Genomic DNA, 26,258 nt, shown 5'->3' with positions numbered 1-26,258 from the left:
CATTTGACTCCACTGGTAGAGGGCATATTCAAATCCTTCACTTCCACATTGAAGTCTCCTGACCTATCATTTGTCTTCTGCATCACAGGATAAACTTCTCCACCTACTCTTGCTGGCTTATCACAGTGAGGGCTGATATGTCCCCACTCTCCACAATTCCAGCACTTCACATTACTCACGTATCCCCGTCCTCTACCTGTTCCAACTGTATTTCCTTCACTCCCAGCCTGTACATCTCTCCTGTTGTTTTGCACACCTCGGCCTCTTCCTCTTCCTGCAGTCTCCATCCAATTTAGACTGAGTGATTTCATAAGCTCTACAGCATCATGCAAGTCCTTCAGGGAGTCATCCTGCATAGGAACAGACACCGGCTCTCTCTCTGCATAAGCCTTTATTATTTCTGGACTTCCAATCGGATTCCTAGGCTCTTCTTGCATGCATGCCAAAGATCTCAATTACCATGTTTATGATTAGGAGATGCTAGCTATCTTGCATGCTTTCAAGAAATGGCACCACTATCTGTACGGAAGTAAAATTAAGGTGAAAATAGATCATGGGACACTCAAATTCTTCCTCATCTGCCAAATTTATCATATAAGCAGAAGAGGTGGTTGGTTGCAGTCCAATCCTATGATTTTGACATTAAGTACAGAAAAGGGAAGGAAAATGTGGTTGCAGATGCCTTGTCTAGGATGTGGGCGTGCAATTTGTCTGCTATCTCTACCATATATCATGAGTGGATTCATGGCATTCATGAAGAGTATATGCAGAATTCTAAGGCAGCTCCAATATTTTCAGATTTGCAGAAGGCTTCTAGTCAGGGTCATCTGGATTTCAAATTGCATAATGGGCTGTTGTGGTGCTAAGATAGGATTTATTTAGTGCCAGACTCAAAATACTGCCAGTTGGTTTTGCACGAAATGCACTCCTTTCCCATGCTTGGACATGCGGGTATCACTAAAATATATAAAAGAATTAAGCAGAGCTTTACCTGGGAAGGCATGTGGAGAGATGTGATTAAATGCGAGGCTGAATGCTTGCCTTGCCAACATAATAAAGTGGACAGCAAATTACCTGCAGGTCTCTTGCAGCCATTACCCATTCCAGAGGGAAAATGGACGCACATAGCAATGGATTTCATCACAGCTTACACATTGCCTCTCTCTCTCTCTCTCTCTCTCTCTCTCTCTCTCCTACCTCATTCTCTCACTCGTGCCTCTCCTCTTTCCCCTTTCCCCTATCTCTCTTTCCCTTCTGCTCCTCTATCCCCCTTCTCCAAATCTGTCCCTATCCATTTTCTACAAGGAGAGTCTCCATGTTGTGGGCTGCGGGTGTCTTCTTCAAAGCCGCCTTCTTGTTGGCTTAGGCAATTTTCTTTTGGGGGTACTCATAGAACTTGTGGTGACACTCTCCACATTTGGAGCATTGACCGTTGGAGTAATACCTTTTCTTATATTGATGAGACAACCTATTTGAAGATTTCTCTTGATGGACATGCTTTCGAGGTGGTCCATTGGATGCTCCCTGATTTTTCTTGAATTCTTGTTGGAAACTCTTGTTCTTTGGGTTGCGCTTACCGAAGAAGAGCAGCTTCTTCTCAATTTCTTGTGCCACATCAATAGTGTCCTCCAAAGTCACGGGACTGATGATGTCGACATTGTTTTGAATGGTGTATCTCAACCCCGCATAAAACTTCCTTTGTTGCTCCAGCAAATCTTTTTTATCAAAAGCTTGAAATTTGAGTAAAACTCACAAACTTTTTCATCTTGTCGTTGTCAAAGGATATCCTATTGCACCATCATGTCTCTTTTGAACTCTTTTGGCAAGAATTGATCTTGCAATTGCTTCTTACACTTCTCCAAGTGTGGGCTTGTTGTCTCATGCCAGCCATAGTAGCCCAACGTAGAGAAGCACAGTCTTGCAATGTAAGGTTGCAAATCTGATCTTGGCTAAACTAATTAGGAGGTTACTCAACTCCTTGAGACTAGGAGGGAGATGGAGACAATGACTAGTCATGATCGCTGGTTGACTCAATCAAAAGAAATAGGGATGGTCTCAATAAGGAGTACAACAATTTGAGGATCACTTACGCTCTGATACCAATGAAACCTTTAAGTGCTCTCTTGATGGGGAAGGGAAAGATTGCTTTGCATAACTTTGTGGAATATTGCTTTACTTCAGAGATTTTTTGAAAGAATAGAAACTAAAATGTACAATATCGCTTGAGAAAAGATGAAAATATGACTAGGGCCAAGAAGGCCCGTCTACATCCTCCCCCTCTGCTGCTCCCGCCCCCCTTTTCCAGGCTCTTCACTACAATGAGATACAAGACTAAGGTGTTGAGGTAAATCTTATTAACACCTTCCAAAATGAGACCAAATTGAATCCTTGTCAAACCTTGTGTTGCCTCTGGACAGATATTGTGCATCAGGGTAGTTCTGGTATATGGATTTTTTCTTTCTCTTTGTTCCTTTTTTTTGTGTGAGTTTTTTTTTGTTTTGTTTTTTGTGGGTCTTTTTCCTTTTGTTTATTTAAGGTGGCCAATGTATCCCCCTCCATTTATATATATACTTGTAATTATCAGCTGTACCTAAAAATCTTGTCACCGCTTTAAATAGAGCTGATTTGATGCTTGCGTTTACTGCCTCATTCTATTAAATCCTGCACAAGCCTCTCCCACCTCCATGTACTCTGCCCTTGCGCTTACTTCTTAGCCCATCTCAAGGCTGGTTGCCACCCCTTTGTTCAGCCGCAGTCCTTTTTATGGCTGTTGCAGTCCATGCTGTCCCTTCTTAGTTTCCTACCCCGTATTTTGCTTTCTTGTTACTCCTCCTTACTGCCCATCGACATTCTTGTCTCCTTCTAATTGCAGCTCTCTTCCAAGCTGTAGTCGCTCCCATGGTCCACAAAACCCTGTAGATTGTAGAGTGTAGGCTTGTGATTCGTGGCTTTGCAAGTTGAAACTCTTTGCGTATTGTTTAGTTGCATGTGCTGCATGTAATTCAATACTCAACTATAGAAAATTCTATGAGATTGTTGTCGGTGATTGATCATTGCATTCAATGGACAAATAGCCACTAGTATGTTGTCTCTTTCCCTCTGCCTCTCTCTACCTCACGTTCTCTCCCTTCGTCTTAAAAGAATAATATTAATTTACGAAGGCGATGTTCTTGGCATATCTAATTTTTTTCCATACAGTACATGCTTTTTTTTGGTAAAATCCAGTATTTATATTATCATAAATTTACAAGATGGAAAGTCTCGCACTCACTGACATGAGACTCAAAAAAAGAGCCCAATGGAGAAACTCAAAAACAGGTAGAGAACACTTCAAGGCTAGTGGCATCCAAGTCCCTTGCAGCAAAACTGTCATATAAGGATTGCTTGAGGGACATTCTGAAGAAAATATATGCCTGAGGAAACTGTTGACCCATCCTAGAATGCAGTCTCTGCGTCCAAATGGTCCATAGTACCCAAAAGCGAGTCCAGTAAAAGAAGAGGAGGAATGGAGACATCTGAGATGAGAGGCATCCAAACATCCAGAAGAGTTTCCCAAATCTGATAGAGGGAAACCGAAGCTGCAGCAAATGAGAAACATGAGTGATCAGTATGCGGGATTGTGGGCAAGACCATAATAGGTGAGGAACTGTCTCGTACTGTTGAGAGCAACGGGGACAGGAAGGGGAAGCAATGCGGCGTGCTGCCAATTTAACCCCAATGGAAAAGGCTCCCACAATACATCTCCAAAAGAAAAGCCTCTGTTTCAATGGCAATTTGGCTTTCCAGATTTTCATGAGTCGTGATTGCCACCAAGATAAAGGCCTATCCAAATTCCAAAGAGTGTTGGCATGCTTGTCAATCCATGGCGGTGGAAGAAGAAATCTGTAGACCTTCGAAGAGGTCAGATTGTGCATTGAGAGCGTATGGGTAGAAGGGGGTAAAGAAGTCAAATTCCAGTCCATTAATCTGTCTTGTGCAAACAGTGGAGGAACTGGAACAAAAGGCTGCAACATAGCTGAAAGTGTTCTCCAAATGGACCTATGATGCAGGCCCAAGGAGAATGTCCTGCAAGCTTGTGGAAATGAAAGCATACAACCTTGTTGATCCACAACATCACCAACAAATCTGACGCCCAATTTCATGAGATTGTATGCTTTAATAGGTGCCTGTAGAGCGAGAGGCAATTCAAACACCTTACTCCAATGGATGCTTTCCAATCGAAAAGAATTACCATGATGAGAAGAAGCACCTGTCCATTTTGCATATGAGAGAATTCTCTTCCAATCATGAATAAAAGCAGAAGAAACAGGGCAACCAGGAATTTTCCCTTGAAATGTGGACATGACTGCTTCCCAGTGATCTGTAATCCAATGCCCATATGCATGAGTCGCCATGTTTCCACACATAGCTGCTAACATAATAGCCCATGGCTGTTTTTGCTGAAGAAAATCAGCAATCATGGTGCTCTTTCGTGCCAACATATGAACCTGGAGATTGAGAATATTCAGCCCCCCATGAGTCTTAGGTGAACAAATGGACTGCATAGGTAGTAGTCGCAAGGCCTTTTTATGAGATTTGCTTTTCCAAAATATCTCCATAGCCTGGGACATATAGGAAGCCAAATGCTTGAAAGACCAGGGAAGAAGAGGCAAATAAAATTGCACATATGCCATAATGATGGACTGTACTATCCGAAGTCGAACATGTAGAGGCCAGGTGGACAAATGCCAGTATTCCAGCTTCTTGTTAATCTTTTGAAGCACCCATTTGAGCTGTTGATGCGGGGTAATATTCCAGCCAATGGGGTAACCTAGATGCCTGACAATAGTATGGGAAGAGATAATGTGGCCTGGCCAGAGAAGTGCATGCCAATCAGCTTCTTTCAAAGCTAGAAGTTTTGATTTCTGGAAATTGATGTGCAGTCCAGCAGCTATGCCAAAGTCGTTCAGCGTGTGCATTAAAAGAGAAAGATCACTTTGAGAATTCCTGGGCATAAAGTATGAATCATCAGCATATGCCTGTGCAAGAAATGACTGTGCCCCTGGGATTTGCAAGCCATGAAGCTGTCCTGTGTCTGCAAGATAGTCCATATGCAACAGTAACGGATGGGTAGAAATGGCATACAGTAAGGAACTGAGAGGGCAACCCTGTCTCACTGAGCGGGTCATAGTCCAGGTTCTTGACAACCCACCACCAAGCAAGCATTGCGCCGTGGCCTGAGAATAGAGCCAGTAGATGATGTGGACAAGCCGAGGGCCAAATCCCAATTTATGCATAGTCTGAGAGATAAAATCCCAATGGACTGTATCAAATGCTTTCGCAATGTCTACTTGCAGAATGAGAACATCTTGTTTGCACTACTACTCATGCATGCTGCCACCTTCTTGTGCATACATTGATGGCTATATGGAAAAGGAAGGAATTTCCTTAGAAAATGGAGATGTAGGCCTTTCTCTACGCTTTAGACATCCACCTAGACCTAGATGCTCACTTGTATGGCCTTTGTATGAGGAGAAGCCGGAAGCGGAACTAGAGGCGTCAAATACGCCCCCCTCACAATACGATGGAAATGAAACAAATGAAAATTAATACATAGATCTATATCTCGGTTGGAGTATGTCTAGGAGTAGTGCCTGAAATCCCTATGGTATCTTTGAAGCTTGTCTAAATCTGCAGCTATCATCCACTAGTCTGCTCCATAAATCTCGCTTGTGAGCAATGTGCCAAAGTTTGCTATTAAGAAAATGACGATGTGAGGCATGTGATCTCAGCAGCAGGATCTAATGTGAGAGATTGGAGCTGTGAATGAGCATGGCTAGGGTCGAACTCGCATTCTGATGCCTCTAAGCATGTCCAAGATCTGTCTCTACTGTCCTTTGGCCAGCTTTGTACGCCTAGCTTGTGGCCATCAAGATATAGAATGTCATTGTTACAACTCATACATGATCAGCACTTAAGGTGCTTGATACAAGCTGAGCAGTTGTCTACTACAATGAAGCAGTCGACTACCACAACTCCATAGTCTTGGCCAGCCCAAGCTAGAAGTGTTTGGTGCCGATGCCAATAGCCAAGCCAAGAGTAGTTCAGCTCGATGCTCTGCTAGTCACAGTTCAGCTCCAAGCAAGATACTACCAGCTCGTACAAGCTTTCGTCAAAGAACAACAAGCACAACAACCATTGTCACCTGCAACAAGTTAGTAGTGACAAAGAGGTACAACCAACTTTAGCAGCAAATGCTTTTATAAAGATGTTCAACAAGCCTCATTCAATGCCTCAGATTATCCTCAAAGTAGAAATGGATAAATGCCTGGGATTTGTAGCAGAGAAAGCCTCGCAATGAAAGTTTTGGTCTAGCATTGATGATTTTTGCTCACTTGCAGTTGGTTCCTAACATATAACCTAAGCAATTAACCTTGCCCAACTCTTCAGCAGGTCAGAGACAGGCACCGGCATATGCATATATGGAGCCATTTCTTGCAGTTTGGTTCACACTTGTGTGTACATCTCATCGCACACACATTGCTCAACATAAGATCAGATACAACACTTTCTTCTGATGATCATGTATCTTGTATTTGTTCCATAGATCGTCCTTTGTTTCAGAGGGCAATAAAATATACAATCCTATTGCTGTGCGTGCACATGTGCACGTGCATGTGTGCTTGACACATGTCAGCACACGCAGGTGCACAGTCTGTGTGCTCTCACGTGTGTGGGGGGGTGCGGTGGTGCATTCATGTGTTGTTTCTTACCTTCTAAAGTCCTTTTACTCTTTTTGTAAGACTGGATATATTTTAGTCTTATGAAGGTATACACACAATTAAAAGTTTTCTGCTTTCATGATTCTAACTATAACATTTTAGCAAATTGCCAATCAATCTCTATTCATCCATTAAAAAAAAAAAGAAAAGTACTTTTTAAAGTATGATTAAAACTGCAGAGCAAGCTCAAGTGCGGGAGTACATCATGTCAAGCATGAGAAAAAAAAGCTCAGAATGAGCAAACAAAAATCCCAGGTGGTGGCTGAAAATGCCACCTCATCCTTGAAGGAGAGTCAGAGAAGAAAGGAGAACCCTTCCAGACTCTGAGAAAAGCAACCCTCCTAGCAGTAGCAGTCCTGGAGGTTCCCTGTATGTTCGCCCAAATGGCCATTAAAGTGTGTATAGTATCTGCCCCGATACTGGCCATAGTCTGAGAAGAGTGAACCTGGGAGTCCTCCAAAGCCTCTGTACATCTGGCTCTCCAAATATGCCATGTTGTAATACTAGCTAGAATCTCCCAAGATGTGTTTACAGAAGCGTGGGGAGCTATGAATGGAGTAAACGGAACATCCCGGAGGGAGCATGACTCCACAAGGTGTCGTCGAACAAAGAAAGCTGTGTCCGTGTCATGTCCCTCGAAGAAAGCCTGTGGACTAGTGAGTGACAACCAAGCAACTGATCCCTAGGTCGGGAAGAAGGGTGCTCTATGAAAAATGCAAAGAATCTTAGCAACACCCTTCCAAATCTCGATTCATCCATTTTTAGCGTGTTTCTACACAAGATGTGTGGTTTTCTAGTAGATTACATTTCAATTGATATACTCAGTTCATCAATCTTCAGTTTGTTTAAACACAAGCTGTCTGCTTTTCTAGTAGATTACATTTCAGTTGATTTACTTGGTTCATCAATCTTTGGTCTGTTTCTACAACATATGTGGCTTTCTAATGGATTCAATTTCAATTGATATACTTTCTTTCCAGTAGTTCATGTGCATACATACTCAACCTCTATATTTATGAATGCAGAGGGTCAATGTATTGCTCTACTCCTCTCCTTCAGGTGGCGAGCCTCAAGGGATTGTCGAGCTTCAAGAAAAGAACGGCACTTGGACTGTTCATGGACCAAGGGATTGGATTGGAAAGTTTTATCTCTTTGAAATTACAGTGTTTCATCCATTAACTCAGAAGATTGAGACATCCTATGCAAATGATCCCTACTCACGAGGGTATGAGTGTGTTTGTCAGCTATTTTCATAAAATCTGTGGGATGTTCTCTTATGTGAAGAAATTGAACAATCTAACTACCTGCTTGTGACATCCTTTTTTGAAGAAAGACTTTCTGCAAATGGTGAGCGGTCCCTGATTGTAGATCTCAATGACTTGACGACACAACCAAGGGAATGGACAAAGCTAGCCTTTGAAAAGCCAGAGCTAAAAGAATTTACAGACATTTCAATATATGAGCTGCATATTAGAGACTTTAGGTATTCTCTCAGATGTCCAATATTTAAGGCTTCTATTGGAGGGATAATTGAGTCTATTTTGACAGCATTTCCCTTATACCGCTTGGTCTGTATGTATCAGATGCTGTAGAATTTTGTTTATGTCCTGTCGATGAATATTATCACCAGTAATGATACGTTTGGCCCATTATAGTGGGATTTTCCTCCCCTGAAGTTCACTATAGCGATGCATTTTTGTTAGCTGAGTGACACCAGTCTTTGTTTCCCTTGCCTTAAACCCTTTTTGAAATACAAGCATGGATGAGAACCCCAAAAAGTAAAAAGTATATGCTACTGGAGTGTACTTTAGTGTAAAGGCGTTTTGCAACTCTTGAGGTGATTACTGGACAAAGCAGCACAGAGTCGAAATAATGGATCACCCCTCAAGCTTGTGGATGATGTATTCATGGAGTTTTCTGGTTGGTAAGAGATGCTCACATAGGGTATGAAAGAAAAGCTAGCCTACACTTATGTGGAGCCTGGGATGAACCAGTGCATCAGCCAGATGACTCTGGATAAAGTTCTCCAAAAACTGTTAATGAAGTCTTCCACTTTGTCAATAGTCCATTCATGAATAGAATCATCGACAAACCATGCCATCCAGCTACAGAGATCCTAAGAAGAATTGAACACCAGAGAGTAATTGACCTCTGATGTTTTGACTCGGTCTGTGGAATAGCCTTGTCACACAAAAGAATCAAAAGCACACATAAATGCAAGGTAGGGCCATCCTGTGCTTAGCCAAGGCATTGAACTGCACATTAGGTAATGTATTGGCCTTGTAGGCATCATTAATGTCCAAAAACAATGCTGGATGGTCTCTTTGGTGTGACCATAGCTTTGCCAAGTCCAAAGTAATAAATTTGCTCTGTGGGAACCTTTAACTTTCGGTGATTGTTGATAGAAATTAACAAAGAATTTAATGGTATTTTTCTGATTTATTCTTTTTCTCCCCCTTTTTGGGGTATTAATGATCTTTTTTCTTTTTCTAATGCTTTTCTTTTGGTGTGCAGCATCGCTGACAAAAGTCTTGATCCATCCTTTCGAGGAACATATCTTGCCTTCACTTCTCAGGTGGTTGCATAAACCAGCAATAGAAATCCATATTTATTTGAATGTAAGCAATTTTCTTAAGGGAAATATAAGACCTTACAGCTATGCGGTGGGCTATTTGTAGACTATTTATCAACTGAAATGTTTGTTTCCAAGTTGCAGCCCCTTTGTCTCCTAAGATAAACAAGGCCGCCTGTAGTTTTCATGCTCTAGTATTTCAAACTTGGTTCTAGTTGATGTCACACAATTTATCTATCAATTATTCTCTGAAATGAATATTATGGACTAGAACTCTGCAGGAGTAAGGCACTTGAAAGAGCTAGCAGAAGCTGGCTTGACACATGTGCATTTGCTCCCCAGCTTTGACTTTGCAAGTGTGAATGAGGGAAAGCAGAACTGGAAGTCTGTAGGTAAGGAACTGGTTCTTTGGCTTCAGATTATATCAGAAACAATATTCTGGGTTTTTTTTGTGTATTCTCAAAGGGAATGTTTGCTGACATACGATGGTGCTAACTACAAAAACCATTGAAAGTTTGGTTTTCAAGTAGACTGAAGGCCTTGTGAAAAAATGAATATGTGGCTCCATTAGACTTGTGGAACTATGTGTGATTTTGATTTCTAGAGTTTATAGTTTCAACTTTCAATTGAATGACGTCGGTGTTTGTTAAATTACACGGCGCAACAGAACAGAAACTGAACAAAGAATAGAGAGTACACAACAAACTGGAGATGAACAAAAATTTCCTTCAATACTGATGTAGTACAGATGATGGCTCCATCCACCCGTGCGCTCCCACAGTGGAGCTTAGATAGCGATCTAGACAGATTCAAGGTGAAGAGCTACTAGTTGGAAGATCTCTGCTGGAAGATCTGATGTGGTACAATGGAATGAGGAGGTTGTCTCTTTATAGCTATGAGGGTGGTAGTCGGATCAACGTAGCCGGTGGAACCGACCAGTCAACCTAGTCGGTGAAGCCAACCAGTCAACCTAGTCGGTGGAACCGACTAGTCGTCCATGGAATATTCAAGGAATATTCCCTATACCGTTGTAAGAATAAGGAGCTCCCACACAATCACCTTTCTACCATCAACGGTCTCATTGATAGACCTCATCTAACATGTAAGTCAGGATCCATCCAGTGTCTCGGGCTCACACATGGCTTCTCCTCATATGGGGGCCTTACAACTTGAGCACCTTGGACCACTAGTGGTTACTAGGAGGGTGGGGCATTGAGCATATCTAACAGTGTTTCCCATTTCTTGTGATCAATGTGGTAGTTTTGAGGCTCCTGTAGTGCCGTGTGGTTGGATGGATGCTGTTTCGTGTGAAGTCTGATGGAGATATGAACTTGTCCACTGCAGCACTACTTGTCTGAAACCTTTTTCAGAGTCGTGCAAGATGGTCTTTCAGAACAAAAGTAATTCTTTGGGACCAAAGACTCCATGTTTAATCCTCAGGGGGAAAATAGAGACAAAAGGGAAAGTTGTTAGAATGCGAAATATACGAAACGAAGTAGAAATGCCAGGAATTACCCATGCTTCCAAACGAGGGTTGTTTTTATTATTATCTTCAAGAGGCGCACAATTTTGAGTTGAAGCTTGTACTGTTGGAAAGGAAGGACAGGAAATTATGTGTAATTGATGATATCATGAGTATGTGGAATGAATACCAGCATTAAAGGTTTTTATGGATCTTTGAGACTCTATGCATGTGGATGGGTTTCTTTTCCAATTACATAATCTATGTGATGTGTACAATGGGTTGGAGTGACCCCTTTCTCTCTGTTTTCCAGTAATAGCCAGGATTGGAGTCCTCAATGCACATAATCCCATGTACTTGCACAGAATGCTAACCAAAGTGCACCGGGCCTAATTGACTTATGAGGCAGAACAAGCAACAGGGTTGGTTGTGGAGCAGGGGGCAAATAGGATTTGAGAGATCCCTTCCTCCCCTCAAAACACACCTCATATGATGGCAATGGAGTTCTATAAAATATTTTAATATAATCCCATTACTTGCACAAAATGCTAAGCAAATTGCACAAGTACGCACTGGGCCGACCAAGCTAGAGGGTTGGGTATGGAGCAGGGACCAGCTAAGGAGAGTGAAGAGCCCTTCCTTCCCTTAGAGAACTCCTTATAAGATGGAAATGAGGTTCTAGAAAAGGTTTTAGTATTGAAAACTCACATGATCTGACTGCTATATAAAAGAAACGATCGGAATGCTAATATAATCTGAAATCTTTTGCTTTCAATAAATGGCGTATGCTTGGTCACTTTCACCATCCTTATTGACTTCCACCATCTGACCTCACAGCAGGGAAAGGCACTTAAAATCCCAAAGCTGCTTCAAATTGATAGGTTTTTTGTTTGCATGGTGACTTCAAATCTCATGGTCCTAAACCATGACTGTCCTTGTTAATAGTATTTGGTCATGGTCACCTTGGGAATTCGATGTCAAGAGAACATTTTTCCAAAAGTATCAGTTGTATATAATTGGAAGCACGATGATACAATGGGTTATTTCTGGTTGTCGAAATGGATGGGAAATGGTTGTTATGGAAACAGAGAGTAGAGCCACATTAAGTAATGTAATCTTGCGTGTATTGAAAATTCCAGATGAAAGTAAGCTAGCTACCTTGCCATCCGACTCAGATCAACAGCAAGCTGCAGTTGTGGAAATTCAAGATGAAGATGGATATAATTGGGGGTAAGCAAAGGAATGTGATGCATCCTCGCTTTCCTAAACTTTTCCTTGTCAGCCAAACCTTATGCATTATAAACATTATGTCTTAAGGAGTGATGATGCAGGTATGACCCAGTGAATTGGGGTGTTCCAGAAGGTAGTTACACAATGGATCCAAATGGGTTAGAGCGTTATCTAGAGTTCCGTGCAATGATTCAAGTAATCTGTCTTATGCCGTCTCAATATCAATATAATTTCTCTGGTGTTTGTCAATATGAGTCATTTTGCTTCTGATCAACAGGCACTCAATCGTCTTGGACTACGAGTGGTTTTGGATGTTGTTTACAATCACTTGCATGGCAGTGGTCCGAATAGCCAATACTCTGTTCTGGATAAGGTTTGTCAAATTTACTTTTAACATCAAGTGATACATCATAATGTTGAAAGCAACAGAATGTGTTAATCATATCCTCTTTGCTTCTCAAGATAAATTTCTTATTAAGTCTGTTGTTAATGATTGCATATGATTTGAGGAAAGTGGTGTTCCTGAAATCAAAGTATGTGGTGCTATCAATGCAGGTTGTTCCAGGCTATTATCTGCGACGGAACACCAATGGGGAGGTCGAAAACAGCACTTGCGTGAATAATACTGCAAGTGAGCATTATATGGTGGATCGGCTTATTGTTGATGATCTCCGACATTGGGCTGTAGACTATAAGGTCTCTCAAGGGAAGTCTTAGAAAAAGTGTTATATCACAGCTTCAAGGGCTAGAATTGGTTCAATTTAAAGCTACATTAGTGTAATGCTCCCATGGCTCTAGCTATTGCCAGTGGAAAGGAATATTGGACATGGATTCTTTTATAGGTTTAAAGGTTAAGCATAAATCTGCTCTCTAGTTTCGTATTTCGGTCTGGATAAAGATTATGTTTTACCGTGATCATATATATATATAACTTGCCCCCCCTGATCATATATAGAACTTCACCCCCTGAAAGATTTGTCCTTTTGCAGGTTGATGGGTTCAGGTTTGATCTTATGGGGCATCTCATGAAAAGTACATTGGTAAGATGATCTCAAAAGCATCTTCACCAAAATTGGGTGCAAGTTGTGGAGAATTCTTTTCTGGTGCAAGATATTGTGCTACATTGAAGGTCAAAGCAGTATAGCTTAATTAGTTCAGAAAGAGAGAGTATACAAAGGTAAATGTAGGGAGTTAAATCAGGACGTTGAGGAGTGCTTTCCTTCTATCCGTGACTGTTCCTATCTTCTTTCATCGATGACGAGAAGTCTTTCCCTTCTTTCTCGTAAGAATTTCTGACTTCTATCACCTCTTACTGTCCTTCAATAACTATATTGCCGATAACAGGTGTCCTATTGTATCTCTGTTAAACAAAACAGGTGTCCTATTGTCTTTATGTGTATGTAGTATAAAAGCGAAGGCTTTTTTCTATGTAAACAATGGGGGATCAGGAAAGCTTGCTGTTTGCGGATTTCATTATTTGAGTGGGAAATAAAGCGGAAAATCTTTCCAAAGAAGTGTGTCTGCTTCAACTGGCTAGTCAATTCAATGTATAGCAAGTGATGTAATTGACCACATGATGGATATGTGAACGAATCTCAACAATCTCAAATGAACTATAGTGGAGAGGCCAAGTATTTGTGGAATCACATGAAAAGCCGCCTGTATCTGCTATAGGAAAAAGCCAATATGGCAGAACTGGGAGCGAATGATACTCTGGAAGAAAGAAGCAAGAAACTTAAGAGAAGCCGACCGAGAATGAATTCAATTGAACTAGAGTGTGAATGCTAAGCTAATTGAAGACAGGGCACTTAAAAAATCATCAGTAGCCTAGGCATAATAATTAAGCTTAGCTGATGACATAAAGTGCAAACGACTAATCTATGTGCTTAGGGCTACATTGAAATCTGATCTACATGGTACATTTCCCTTGGAAGTTATGCTCGAGGCCCTCTTAGACCTCAGTACTCAAAAGAAGAGTCCAAAGAGTACCTATGGTGTTTGGATGTACATGTTCATCCTACAAAGGATCTAACAAGCTATGAGAGCTGCAAATAAAAAGTTCACTTTACTACTTCCCTTCATATTCTTGTTACATCTCTCAAATACGAAACTTAAGTTAAAGAATTATATTTAATTTTATGGACCATCTTTATGGTCACATGACATCAACCTGGAGATAGATAAGACAACACATTATTTTTAGTCGAGCTTTACTCATTTTGCAATGCTTTTTGTCATTCAACATTGCCTTTTGCATCCTTGTAAGACGGAAATGCTGTCACTAGCATATCAAGGCTGACTCGCCTGTTGCCTGCCTTGATCCTACATGAAGTACACATAGGTTGCTGCTTTTCATTATGCTACTTAGTGTCTCACTTTTTCAGGCTTTGCTGTACTGTTTGAAGGCATGAACCCAAGGGGGGAATGTTCCGATCTCCTGAATTTTAAGTCTCACTGTCCTGCGCGGATGCAGCACAGTAAAACAGTCCCAAAACTTCTCGAAACTGCCCAAAAGATTTTCTGCAAATCAGTTTTTTTGAAGGATGAGTGGACTGCCTGCATAATCCTCTGCAAAAACTGTCTCTCTATTGGTCACTATATTATGGATGTTTGGGTTGTAGAACGTGGAATTCTTGCTCTCACTGATGTATGATATTAAAATGTATTTCACCCCTTTGTCATGCTGGACTCTTTTTCAGCAGCATGAGTGCCTACTACGACCGGACAGTTTTACCATATGCAATTATCTTCTATGAAATGGTCATACTTGTGCAATCTTCTATCAATGGTCATACTTGTGACAGTAATTGCATTTCTTTAAAACTTACCTTCCTGTTTCACTGTAGTCTCGCTTTTGTGTGAACCACATGGAGGACTTTTTGTCCATGGATGAACCTGCATTGTTAAATTCAAAATCATGTGCCCCTCCCAAACCTTTTTTGTTCCATGTACAAATCTGCATTGGTAAAGTTGAAAACCCTGTGCTCTTCCAATATAACAACCAAGCTATCTTCTGGAATGAGCTGGACTATTCCCTGACTCTAGTACTCAATAAGGTAAAAGAACTACCATAACAAAGAACAAGAGAGGAGTGTCTGCTTTCCTTTGTTATCCTCATCACTGCTGTCCAAGTGATCTCATATGCTTGAGATATTCTCTTGCATTGTGTCTTTAAACTTCACTGAGTTGATTCACTGATTTCTCAAAGCATACTCATTTTTCATTGGGGTTATTGGGGTCATGGTAGCAAGTGTATCCCATACTTGGGTTCGCGTCTTTGGCATTTGTGCTTTTTATTATTTATCTCTTGAATGACAAAGTGTAACAGAAAGACCTTGTACCTGGTGCTAGGTCATCTATGGGAACCGTGCTACTCACATATGAGGAGTTGTGTCCCCTTTTTTGTGGAGTGTCCTTACCTGTGGTGGAAGCATAGAAATTTGGTGGTCTTTCTTCATCACCGATTTCAATGTCCCATGATCCTTTGGCAATCAAAATTTGTTTTACCACCATAAAAAGCCAAAGAGGATGATTGGTAGGCTCGCAAGTATTTGTCAAAGGCAATTGAATAATTTAGCACAAAGCAAAAATACTCCAGAGGCTCAACTGAAGCCTAAGAATGCAAAAGTAACTGCTGTCACAAATTATCAGAAAAAGTCTACAATATTGCACTGTCGGCTGTTGTCAGGAACTTGTAAAGTGATCAAAAATGGAATGCGAGATTGTAAATAAGTCACACTGGTGTGCAAATACAAAATAGAGCTAGTGCTCTAAATCTCAAATGCTTAGAGATGGCTGCCACCTCTCAGAATGAGTGCCATTTGCAAGGAATAGAGTTGCCCAACTGTGTAGGCTGGAATCTGTTAAAAGTGCACAAAACATGGCCAATAGCCACCTTGGGGTGCGTCCCTCCACTTAAAAGCAGATTTTTCATCAAGTTATGTCCAATTTTGTAGTATAAAGAGAAACAAGATTTAGAAGCGTCAATGCATTTTCTTCCTTCAGGCCATTTGGCTGTCTGTATAATTTCTTGCACCTATTTGTTGCCTCAAAATGGGTGCAGGCTTTGAAAAACCAGGAAATGCAATGTAATAATGTGCTTTTGATTAGCCTTGTGAAGCGTGCTGTGATGGAATGTGAGTTTCTTACAGCGGGAACCAACAAACCAACTGAAAATTAAATCTAGGTTCAAAACAGATGTACATAGTACATCGTTAGGAAACAGTGTTCTTCATATTTAAGTTTTCTTTTCTAAACTCTTCTTGAAGATTGTGGATATGTTAGAGGACAGGTTATCATTCATGATTTGCTTTACTAGTGGATAATTATAATTTTGAAGTGCATTATAAGGTGTGACCGTTGCATGGCCTTAGGTGTTAAGTTTTGTCAGTGAAACAAAAAGGATTACATTACAAATTGCAAATCTCTGCTAGTGCAGGTTCGTGCAAAGAAAGTGCTTCGAAGTTTGACAAAGGAACATGATGGCGTAGATGGGTCAAAGATTTATCTGTGAGTACATCGGCATAGCTAACTTGATTCTGCAAGCTTATTTTGCTTACATGAATGTGTATGACTTCTTGATAATGCCTGAAATGGACTCGTTGCATTTGCTAATTTTGAAGTTTTAAGGTATTCTAATATGCTCCGTAGAGTCATAATCATTTATTTTCAACAATCCACTGCAATCTATCCTGCTATGATTGCAGTGGATTGTTTTGGCAGATTCTTATGCTGATTGGCTTGCTTGTGCCAGGTATGGCGAGGGCTGGGACTTTGGAGAAGTTGCATGTAATGGTCGAGGTGAAAATGCTGCACAATGCAACCTAGCTGGAACAGGAATCGGCAGGTATGAAGTTGTCTAAACTGTTTGTTTCCTGATGGTACATGTTGTCAAACCAAACCTACATCATTTCACATTGTAAGGCAGGGCAATGACCCTGGAACTAGTCCATAGGAAAGCTGAAGACTTGGGTGCACTGGTTTGTTGTATGCTATAATACCACAAACTATTTATTTACTTGTTTAAATTGTTCTTTTAATTATTGTAATTGTGCAGTTTGACTTGTGAATGTATTTGCATAATAATGGAGTGTTAAGTCAAGAGTCTTTTCTATTAAAAGTTGCAGCTAGTTTTAGAAATAAGAGGTTTCAGATTACAGAGAATGTGGCTGTAGAGTTATCATGCATGTTTGCAATATGCTCTTATGGAGCGCTTGAGCCTTACATGTTGTCACTACCATATTGAGCGTTCTTCTCCTTTGCTTCTTATATGGATTTGTGCTATGTCACTTTGAAGACCATATGTGCACAAGAAAACTCAAGAGAGATGTACTGAAAGCTAATGTATATATGACATCCCTAAAAGATGCCAACTGCTGCAATTATGAAACTTAAGTACAGAAAGTACTGAATACTCCAATGTTCACGTTTCAACTGGAGGAAGGGAAGGGGGAAGCTCCATACGAACCCCCCCACATCTCTCTCTCTCTCTCTCCGCCTGCCTTTGCCCTGACCGCTTCTGCTCCTCCGCCTCCCGCCTCTGCTCCTCCTGCTTGCCGACTCTACTTGCACACCTCGGCTCCTCCTGCCTCCCTCCTTCTACTCCGCCCCGCTGCAGCTCCTCAACCCTTGCTCCGCCTCTGCCCCTGCTCGCTTAGCCCCGCGTGCCCTCAGCCTACCTTGCCAGCCCTCCGCCTAGCCTCACCAACTAGGAACCCCTAGTTGGATGAGTCCCCAGCTCAAGTAGGGGGTTAGCTTAGCCAGGGGGTAACAGGAGATATGGCCAGCAAAGAATGGCCCGACCTACCCCCCTCTTCAAAAGCACCCTCTACTCCAACAACCTCCAATAGCAGAGCCCGATACGCCATAGTTGCAGCCAAGGCGCCTTCCCCGTATGTGCATATCTATGAACGAGGTGGTCTTTTTGACCGACCCATTATTGGGCATCATGAACAGATTTTCTTCCTACAGGATCAAGTGAGAGAGCTGAAGATGCAACTGACGGATGCCATAACTAGAATTCAAGTTTTGGAAGGACCTAGTAAGAAGGAAGTCATTGACGAGGTTGTAAAGTCATGTAATGCTTCCCCCCCTACCCCCCAACTAGTCTCTACAGTCAAGAATCTAGTTCAAACAGAAGCGTAGACAACCAAGCAAGAAGTGATTGTGGAGTTTGATGCAAACGCCAACAAAGCTGATATTCAGGAAGAGATTAAAGAACATGCAGCTAGAAAGGATACTGCTTTGAAAATCAAAATTGGGGGGATTCCATATGAATGGTATATGGAAGAGGAATCATTCAGTGATACCTTTGCACATGTCAAAGCAGCCATGCGTAGACTATTGATTGGAAAGCTAACACAGATGACAATCCTGACAATCTTGGTGATGATGGTGAAGCTCGAGCTGTCCAGATAGGTAGGCATAATGGTCATGCCATCATTACATTCAACTCACGAGACCTACGTACAAAAGTACTACGACAATCTCATAAGATGAAAGGGACTAAGATATGGATAGCCGAAGAATTCACAAGAGCTCAACTGAAGGATAAGGCAAAGGAATTAGCAAAGGTTTCGGCTGCGATGAAGGACAGTAAATGGGCAGTCTATCGTGAAGGAGTAGCACTCATTAAAGAGATTAAATCAAAACCAAAAGACTCTCATTCTTAAATAGAATGGACAGTCTATCGTTAAGGTCATCACGTAGGTATTGTAAATAAAATGGAGCTGCCTTTGCACTCCTTGGTAGCTGCCCTGCACACCCTCCCTAAGCTGATGTACTAGTTGGTTTTCACGTTGTCCCATAGACCTCTTTGTCTCCTGTGGACGTTAATAGACTCTCTCTCTCTCTCTCTCTCTCTCTCTCTCTCTCTCTCTCTTTGCATTGAGGATCGCCATCGGGCAGTTGCGAGTCTCGTCACATCAGCTGAGGATTGAGGCAGGGAGAGCTGCGGGCATACCTAGACAAAAGAGGACTTGCACATTATGCCAGATGGCGGAGATCGAATCAAAGGAGCACTTTCTATGTGTCTGCCCAGTCTATTATGAGATCTGAGGACGATATCACTACCTCTTCCAGGAGGGGCATGGCTTTGGTCCAGTCACATGGTTGATCCATTTTTCGGATTAGGTCTGTGTTGGGCTCTATCTGATTGAGATGCGACGACAGAGAGACATACTGATGCAAGAGACCACAGAGCAGGGATTGAGACCATAGGTCACCGAGATCGACATAGCACATACACTTGTTACAGATTTCTATGCATCTGAGTCAGTTGCCGGCAAGGCTAAGGGAGAGGAGCTTGATGAGATGAGAGCATCATGGACTAGCAGTGGGAGTCTCCACCACGATGCTCCCAGACGAGAGACCCGCACTTATTGCAATGCGAAGTGAGAGTGGTCATGTTGATTGTAAGTAGTGTTAGTTGACGAGAGAAAGCGTTGTATCATGTGAAGCCCTTGGTGCCTGTGGAGCTCATCTCTCTCTATGGATCTCCTCTTCCAAGTGTTTAAGGGTGTCTGTGTCTTGAGGTGGTTGCAACAGTAAGAGTTCTTTCTTTTGCTTTGGATAGATACAGTTGGCAATAAGATTCCCCTTGGCAAACCCAGTGAAAATTTTCACCTCATTAATTGTGAGCCTTTGTCCTTTCTTTAGTCGTGTGACTGATATGGGAAAACTATCAAAGGAATTCGACAATTCACTTAGAAAAGCACGAGTGGAGCCTTGAATCTTGTTCTTTCCCCATTGAAGTTGGTTTGCCAAGGATGTTCTTGAGTTCCATCAAATGCTTAAGAAATCTCCCCAGCCAATATGAATTGCGTATGATGAATTTTCAAGATAAAGGACCACTGTTTGATTCAGTAATTCATACATGTCTCGAAAGGCCATGCAAGCCTTGTTGGATTCCTTAACATCATGGATGTGGAGGTATAATGGGGTCTGCCGCTTCCATGGTGGTGATAGCCGAATTATCTAATTCTTTGATCAAATTGATCTTCCTAGTATCAATGTGTTCCCGTTAATAGTTCTCCCTTCCCATTGGCTATTGACCTGATCCTTGACATTGAGTAATTGTCACTTTTCAATGTCCCAACCTCTCTAAAGTTAGAAGGGGCAAGTTACGTGAATTAGACCCTCTCGTGATACGTGATCTTGGAATTTTATTTGAATGATGTAGGCTCTTAAACATGCGAAAAATCATCCAACTTTTTGTTGTTTGATTTGTGTGAACCTTTCTCACATTCCTGCAAATCTTGTTGGATTGAGGTATAACTGAGTCTACCACTATCGTGGCTGAACCATCAGAGTCTCCACCCAAACCTTCTGATCACATTGGTCTTCTAGTATTAGTTCCTTTCCTTCAGTTGCCATATGTGAAGTAGAACCTATAGTGATGTGACCTTGAAACCTTTTTTTTTCCAAAAAGAGACTTCTATTAAGTATGAATGAATTTCCAAGAGCAAAGCTCAAGGGAGAAGTACATCATGCAATGCATGAAAGAACAAAATATAAAGTCATTCAAACAAATCCCAAGGTTTCACTACAAGACCTTGGATTTTTTTTGAATGATGTAGGCTTTCAAACCAGGCAAAACATCCAGTTATGTGCTCTCTAGTCTGTGTGGGCCTTCCTCACAGCCCTTTGGCTGATATGATAACAAAAAGATGCTGGGATTATAATAAGCCTTCCATGTATGTTTCTTGAGGTATCAAACTATGAAGTAAGCTAGTGCTTCAAGCAGCTCAAGACTTTTACTAACCTTCAATGAGAAGAAAACAACTCCATTCTTGACTGTCTATACCTTAGAGAGGAGACCACAGTTTGTTGGATTGGATCGAAAAGGATGAATGTGGGACACAACGTGTGAGTACCTTAACCCGACCTTCATTGACCTCAACCTCACATGCTTGTAGCAAATATACATGGCTAGTTGTTTCAAGTTAAATTCAAACTATTCCATATTTGAGACTTAAGATCTATGCTCAATCTCTCCTCTCTTTCTCCTTACATCTATGTGTGTCTCCTTTAAAACCAGCAGCCATGGACATAGTGATGTTAATGTCAAGCCAATATGAAAAGCTGCCCAAATTGCAAGGAATCCGACAGCCGAGCGCATCTTTACTAATGTCAATCAAGGATTGGTGCCAATTGTTGCCCAGTAGCCTTCCTCAACCATTTCCAAAAACCATGAAGAAATAGCTTCAATTTCGTCCCTCAAGGAACAGGTGAATGGGAGAGCCTAGCAAATATACCCAAATTTCTACGGCTTGAGTAAGCAAATTACGTTACAATAGAAATACTTCAAAAGCGTGCCTTTGCTTGCTCACAAGATGTTCAGCCGAAGGGTTGAGACACTTGTGGAAGTACTATTGCCATCCTAGGCCCTCTTATGCAAGTAGGTGGTCTCATAAGCACTTTTCAGTCAACATTATTTGCGATTGTGCGCAAGAAGGTTTGTGCTAGATGTGCCAATGACAGAAGACCATAGGGTGGAGTTTACAGGCATGACAAAGAAACCCTTGTACTTATGAAGAAGGAGCAAGATGGAGGAAGTAAAAGGGAGATACCAACAATTTCCAAAAGAAATGCAAGCTTGGATCAGTGCCAAGATGCAAAAAATGCGGTGAAGCTAGTGTGGAAGTACCACGGGCAAACTGCAGTTTACAAAGTCAATGTAGAACAAGGACCCTCCAACCAAACAAGCTGTTGGATATAATAAAGTGATTCAAGAAATAGAGGTACATGCTTAAAGACGAGAAAAACCAAATGTTCATTGAACTTAACTTGGTCGACCCCCTCATTAATTTATGGTCCCAATAGCCTTACCATAGGCATGCAACCTTGGTTCTTTGTATAAGTACTAGAGGGCCTCGTTGTTTAACGCTCTCAACTCATGGAAGGCCATAATCAGTGACGAGTTCATACAATAATACCTTTGTCGGATGAATCTACGAAAAGCAAGTCTTTGTGGAACACTTTTAAATATTTTCTATGTACTAGTTCATGGGTGTACTTGTACTAGAATAGTTTTCATTATTTTTCTATGTACTAGTGCCTAGGTATACTTGTACTTTCATTTCTAACTAAGTACAGCTGAATTCTTTGCTCTCCTACGTACGTGTTGCACTCATCTCTCACTCCTGCACTTACATTTGGTATCAGATCATTGGTTCCCTTTGCAGAGGTGGAGTGTAATATGTTATGCCCATGACTGGACTAACTAGGGCCTAGGCTGAACCAAAGCCAAGGCTAGACTAACTTGGGATCCAGGATTGAGATTTGGGTAAAAACAACAACATGCAGGAAGAAAACGCAGCTAGAGTAGCTGTGTGGAATTCGTTCATGCAAGCTGGAATTCAATTTCATGCATCCTTGATTTCAGAAATCATGGTCAATTCTACTATGGCTGGTAAACCATAGAAGCTTGCAACAAATTTTTGGGCAGGAAATTAGTTCACAGAAGCAGCTGGGACTGTTAATTGGAGATGATCCATAAAAAATGGAAAATGTATGCAAGTTTCGCAGTGATTTTGCTGTCTACAGCAGATGCAGCAGTCTTGGATAGTCGTGAATCTGTTCTAGGGCTGTGCCATGCAGAAACAGATAGCAATTGAGGTCTCTGGGCTGCCTGGTGGCTTCGGCTTTGTGTGTGAGGTCTATAAGGCTGGGTGTGGCTTGTTTGGGGGTGACTCGATAGAAAGTTGCTACTTTCTGCCCAGTCCTGCTTTTGGAGTAAAGAGAGGGTGCATGTGTGACATGCAATTACTTTTCTAGGTTGCATGCCTTAAAAAGTTACTTTAGCAGTTGGAACTGCTAAAAGCCTCTACTTTACGCTTTAAATTGTGTGTCAGTAGGCTTCATGCAAGCATTGTGGGTGCATGCGTGCTTGCTTGCCATGCAAACTATTTGGGACTGCCAGACGAGTTCTAAAGTTGAAAAGTGGCCACATGCAGGCTCCATGCATGCTTGCATGTAGGTGTACTTTGTGCAATTGCCACACAATTCTAAAGTTGACAAGTGGCTACATGCACGCATGCATGTAGGTGTACTTTTAGCAAAGCCAACTTTAAGTCCTATAAGTACTTTTGTGTGGAGACCAACCCTTTTGTTTTAATGCGTAGCAATGGGACAATACATGAAGAAAGCAACTTGGTGGCAAATGCAATGTCAAGCATCGTAGAGCATATATACATGAGATTGCCCACCAACTGCCTGTAAAGAGTGCCATCAAACTTTTCTGCATCATCATTTTTGCTGAGTTTGAGCCCCTTCTCCATAGGAGTGGACACCGGTAGTGCTGTCCTTCATTATATACTCAAAGCATACTTGGATTGTCTCAAATTCCCAAATTTATGCAAGAGTGTGTCGCATCACGGCCCCAAAATGGCCCCGGAAATATTTTTCTGCAATTTGCTACACCCAAGAAAATGTTAACCCTTGTGTCCTCTGTTAGATTTTTTAAAATGATGAAATTTTCTACTCATCTGGGTAGAGCAAAAAGGCATTGTTCAAGATTCCAACGACCAACCTTCACTTGGCAGAACACGGGCAGCCACCAAAAGGCTAAATTAGGTCAACTTTGCATTAATGAGCATAGTGATGCAAGCTCAAAGTGAGCTTACATGTTTCAAAGATGCTATGAGTAATGCATTATGAATGGATGCAATGGAATTAGAAATGAGATCTATGTGGAAGAATGACACATGGGATCTATGTTAGAAACATGGTGTGAGGGGGAGAGAGAGAGAGAGGCTAGGGAGTGAAGAAGTGATACTCAAATGTAGACATAATGAAGGCTTTCATTCATTCATCAAGTATGACATGATAAGTGAAGTACAAGCCTTATATAGGCTAAGCACACACACACATGTACCAAGTGTATATGGGATAACTCCTAGAGTGACACGTGGCACTCACACATGTCTCACTAGTCTAATATAACATTTTCTTTGTGCAAATCATTATGGATCCAACCTTGTCCAAGCAAAATTCAAAGGCCAAGTCAAAGAGCAAAACGAGAGCAAAACAAAGCTCTGGTACTAGAGTCACACTTCTTCTATTTTGGTTGAAGGATTTTCCTTTGCATCTAAGCCAAAACATGTAGGGCATGAATTTTGTTTTGGTTTTTGGGAAAAACTTGTATGATATCCCTCCATTGAAATATGGCATGAAAACCCAATGGAAATATGGCATGAAGATCCTATATGGTGAACTTGTAGACATTGCGATTACGGAATTAGTACACTATGCTTTAATTGAATAGTTGATTTGCTCACGAAAGCTGATTGTTTCTTCTCTTTAAAACTTTTGGCTACATAGTAACTTGAACTCCTTTTATATTTAATAGAGCCAATTGCCCTCCAAGGCCAGCATTGAGTTTGTTATACATGTATATCTTATATGCACCTTTTTGTTGCCAAGCGGCTAACCAATAGTAGAAAATTTCACAGCAACAATCTCTTCCAGTTTTACGGGATGTGAAAAACATTTTATTTTAAGATCACAAGACCCAGCTACTATGTTAGTTGGAGCAGACATATAATTTCAAGCAAGAGTATCTGTTAGCATTCAAGTCTGTGTAACATTCTTAGAGTTGGTCAAAGTGGTTGTGTAACGGGATACATGGCCTAACTTGATTTTTGTTGGACGAATATATTGTTTTCTGCTGAGTTCTATCGTCTGTTGAACTTGTGAAGAATTTTTTTCTCAGCAAATGCAGATTTCTTAATGCAGTTTCAATGACCGTATTCGTGATAGTGCAATTGGTGGTTCCCCATTCGCTGATCCTCTTCAGCAGGGCTTTTTGACAGGCCTATATCTCAAGGTAACTTTCTTTGGTACTTCACTGCCAAACGATGATGTCTTTGTCCTCTCGTTGCAAAAAAGTGTCGTGAGGATGGAAGTGTGTCAAATCTGCACAAAGTAAAGAGGTGTGCTGTATAGGAGAGTTTGGTCGCATTGAATTTTGGTTTTTAAATTAGTAGTATCTTGCTTGCACTGTGGCCATATTTGGAAATTTATCTGCTACAATCCGGGTGCAGTTTTTTGGTGACGTATTATGTTGAGGTCAGGAAAGTGGAATGAGGCCACCATGGATACCTCTGAGGTGTTAAAGTTACAGTTAAAGAGCACTCAGATTCCACTTGGCAAGCGGTAGGCTCGATAGAATCCACTTTACATAGGGTATAATTTTATTAGCCAAAGCGATGGCTAACAGAGTCAAATTCATATTGAAAAGGATAATACACCCTAAACAATACAATTTTGTTGAATGCCTCTGTTTTAGTGACACATCTTTTGTGTTTTGTTATTGGGAAGAGAAGCTCAGAAAAACGTGTAATGCCTCCATGTCGTTTCTTCCTGGAGTTGGTTTTGCCAAGTTCGGTGCTTGGGAATTTTGGGGTGCTTTTCTCAGGATTACTACACTAGAAGGTCAGTGGTGGGAAATTTACCATGTGATTCCAATTTCAAGCTCTTGAATGTAAAGGGGGATTAGAGTTGGAAGGATAGGGATACTCCGCTTGATTTTTTGATGATTAAAGCTCCTCGACTGGGGTTTTGGTTATGGACTGCTTGCACACTGATGGGAAGACCTCAGGGAAAAGCTCTTCTACATTGAACCACACGGGAAAAAATCCTTTTTGGAGAACTGAGGCTACATGATGATTCTCTTGGAAGTCATCCGTCCTTTGTCTCTGCTCCATGTTCTTGTGCCACTCTTTTTTTATGTGCTTCTAACTGACCTCATACACATTACACCTAAAGCAGTGAATTTTTTTTGGGGGCATCTGTGAACTTTTTAGTCACTAGAATTTTCTTTCTTTCCATTCTAGTTTTGTCTATCTTTTTCATGAGATTAATGCATAGCTGGCCTGGATAGCTTTTTAAGGTTCATTCCTCCTTGCTGCCCAAGAATGGGCTAAGTAGGAATGATAGTTGCTATAGAAAAGTTTTTACAGTTTCATATGGTAACTTTGCAATGCTTGAAAAATATTTCCCCTGCTGCCAACATTTCAGCACGAATTCCTCCTCCATCATGGCTGCTGAGTCTTTATTCATAGAGCTCATCCAATCTGCTGGCTTCCTCCAAGTTGTGGGGATTCTCTGCACTTATATTGGATGTAAAATCAGGCTGGAAGAGCTTGGAACCCCTTGCATATAATAATGCCTTCCTTTCTGTAACATTATGCACAAACAATGAGAGACTTTAAAACTGTTAGTATAGTCTCTT

General features: G+C 41.3%; 1 protein-coding gene across 1 annotated transcript in view; it reads left to right on the top strand.

Annotated features, from left to right (window-relative positions):
* The window catches only part of LDA (limit dextrinase), a 215,739-nt gene that overhangs the window by 32,669 nt on the left and 156,812 nt on the right, over window positions 1–26,258 (top strand). The window contains exons 8-19 of the mRNA XM_087370761.1: window positions 7,787–7,986; window positions 8,095–8,244; window positions 9,276–9,336; window positions 9,605–9,725; window positions 11,935–12,025; window positions 12,127–12,220; window positions 12,303–12,398; window positions 12,581–12,721; window positions 13,015–13,065; window positions 16,464–16,534; window positions 16,779–16,871; window positions 24,761–24,851. Coding sequence (XP_087226887.1) covers window positions 7,787–7,986; window positions 8,095–8,244; window positions 9,276–9,336; window positions 9,605–9,725; window positions 11,935–12,025; window positions 12,127–12,220; window positions 12,303–12,398; window positions 12,581–12,721; window positions 13,015–13,065; window positions 16,464–16,534; window positions 16,779–16,871; window positions 24,761–24,851 — 1,260 coding nt within the window. The remainder of the gene's footprint in view (window positions 1–7,786; window positions 7,987–8,094; window positions 8,245–9,275; window positions 9,337–9,604; window positions 9,726–11,934; window positions 12,026–12,126; window positions 12,221–12,302; window positions 12,399–12,580; window positions 12,722–13,014; window positions 13,066–16,463; window positions 16,535–16,778; window positions 16,872–24,760; window positions 24,852–26,258) is intronic.

The sequence above is a fragment of the Dipteris shenzhenensis genome, chromosome 32 (assembly GCF_047967505.1).
Source record: "Dipteris shenzhenensis isolate YYH24624 ecotype China chromosome 32, Dip_SZ_1.0, whole genome shotgun sequence".
Taxonomy (NCBI): Eukaryota; Viridiplantae; Streptophyta; class Polypodiopsida; order Gleicheniales; family Dipteridaceae; genus Dipteris; species Dipteris shenzhenensis.
Note: the sequence above shows the minus strand (reverse complement) of the source record. Positions and strands in the feature narration are given on the sequence as shown.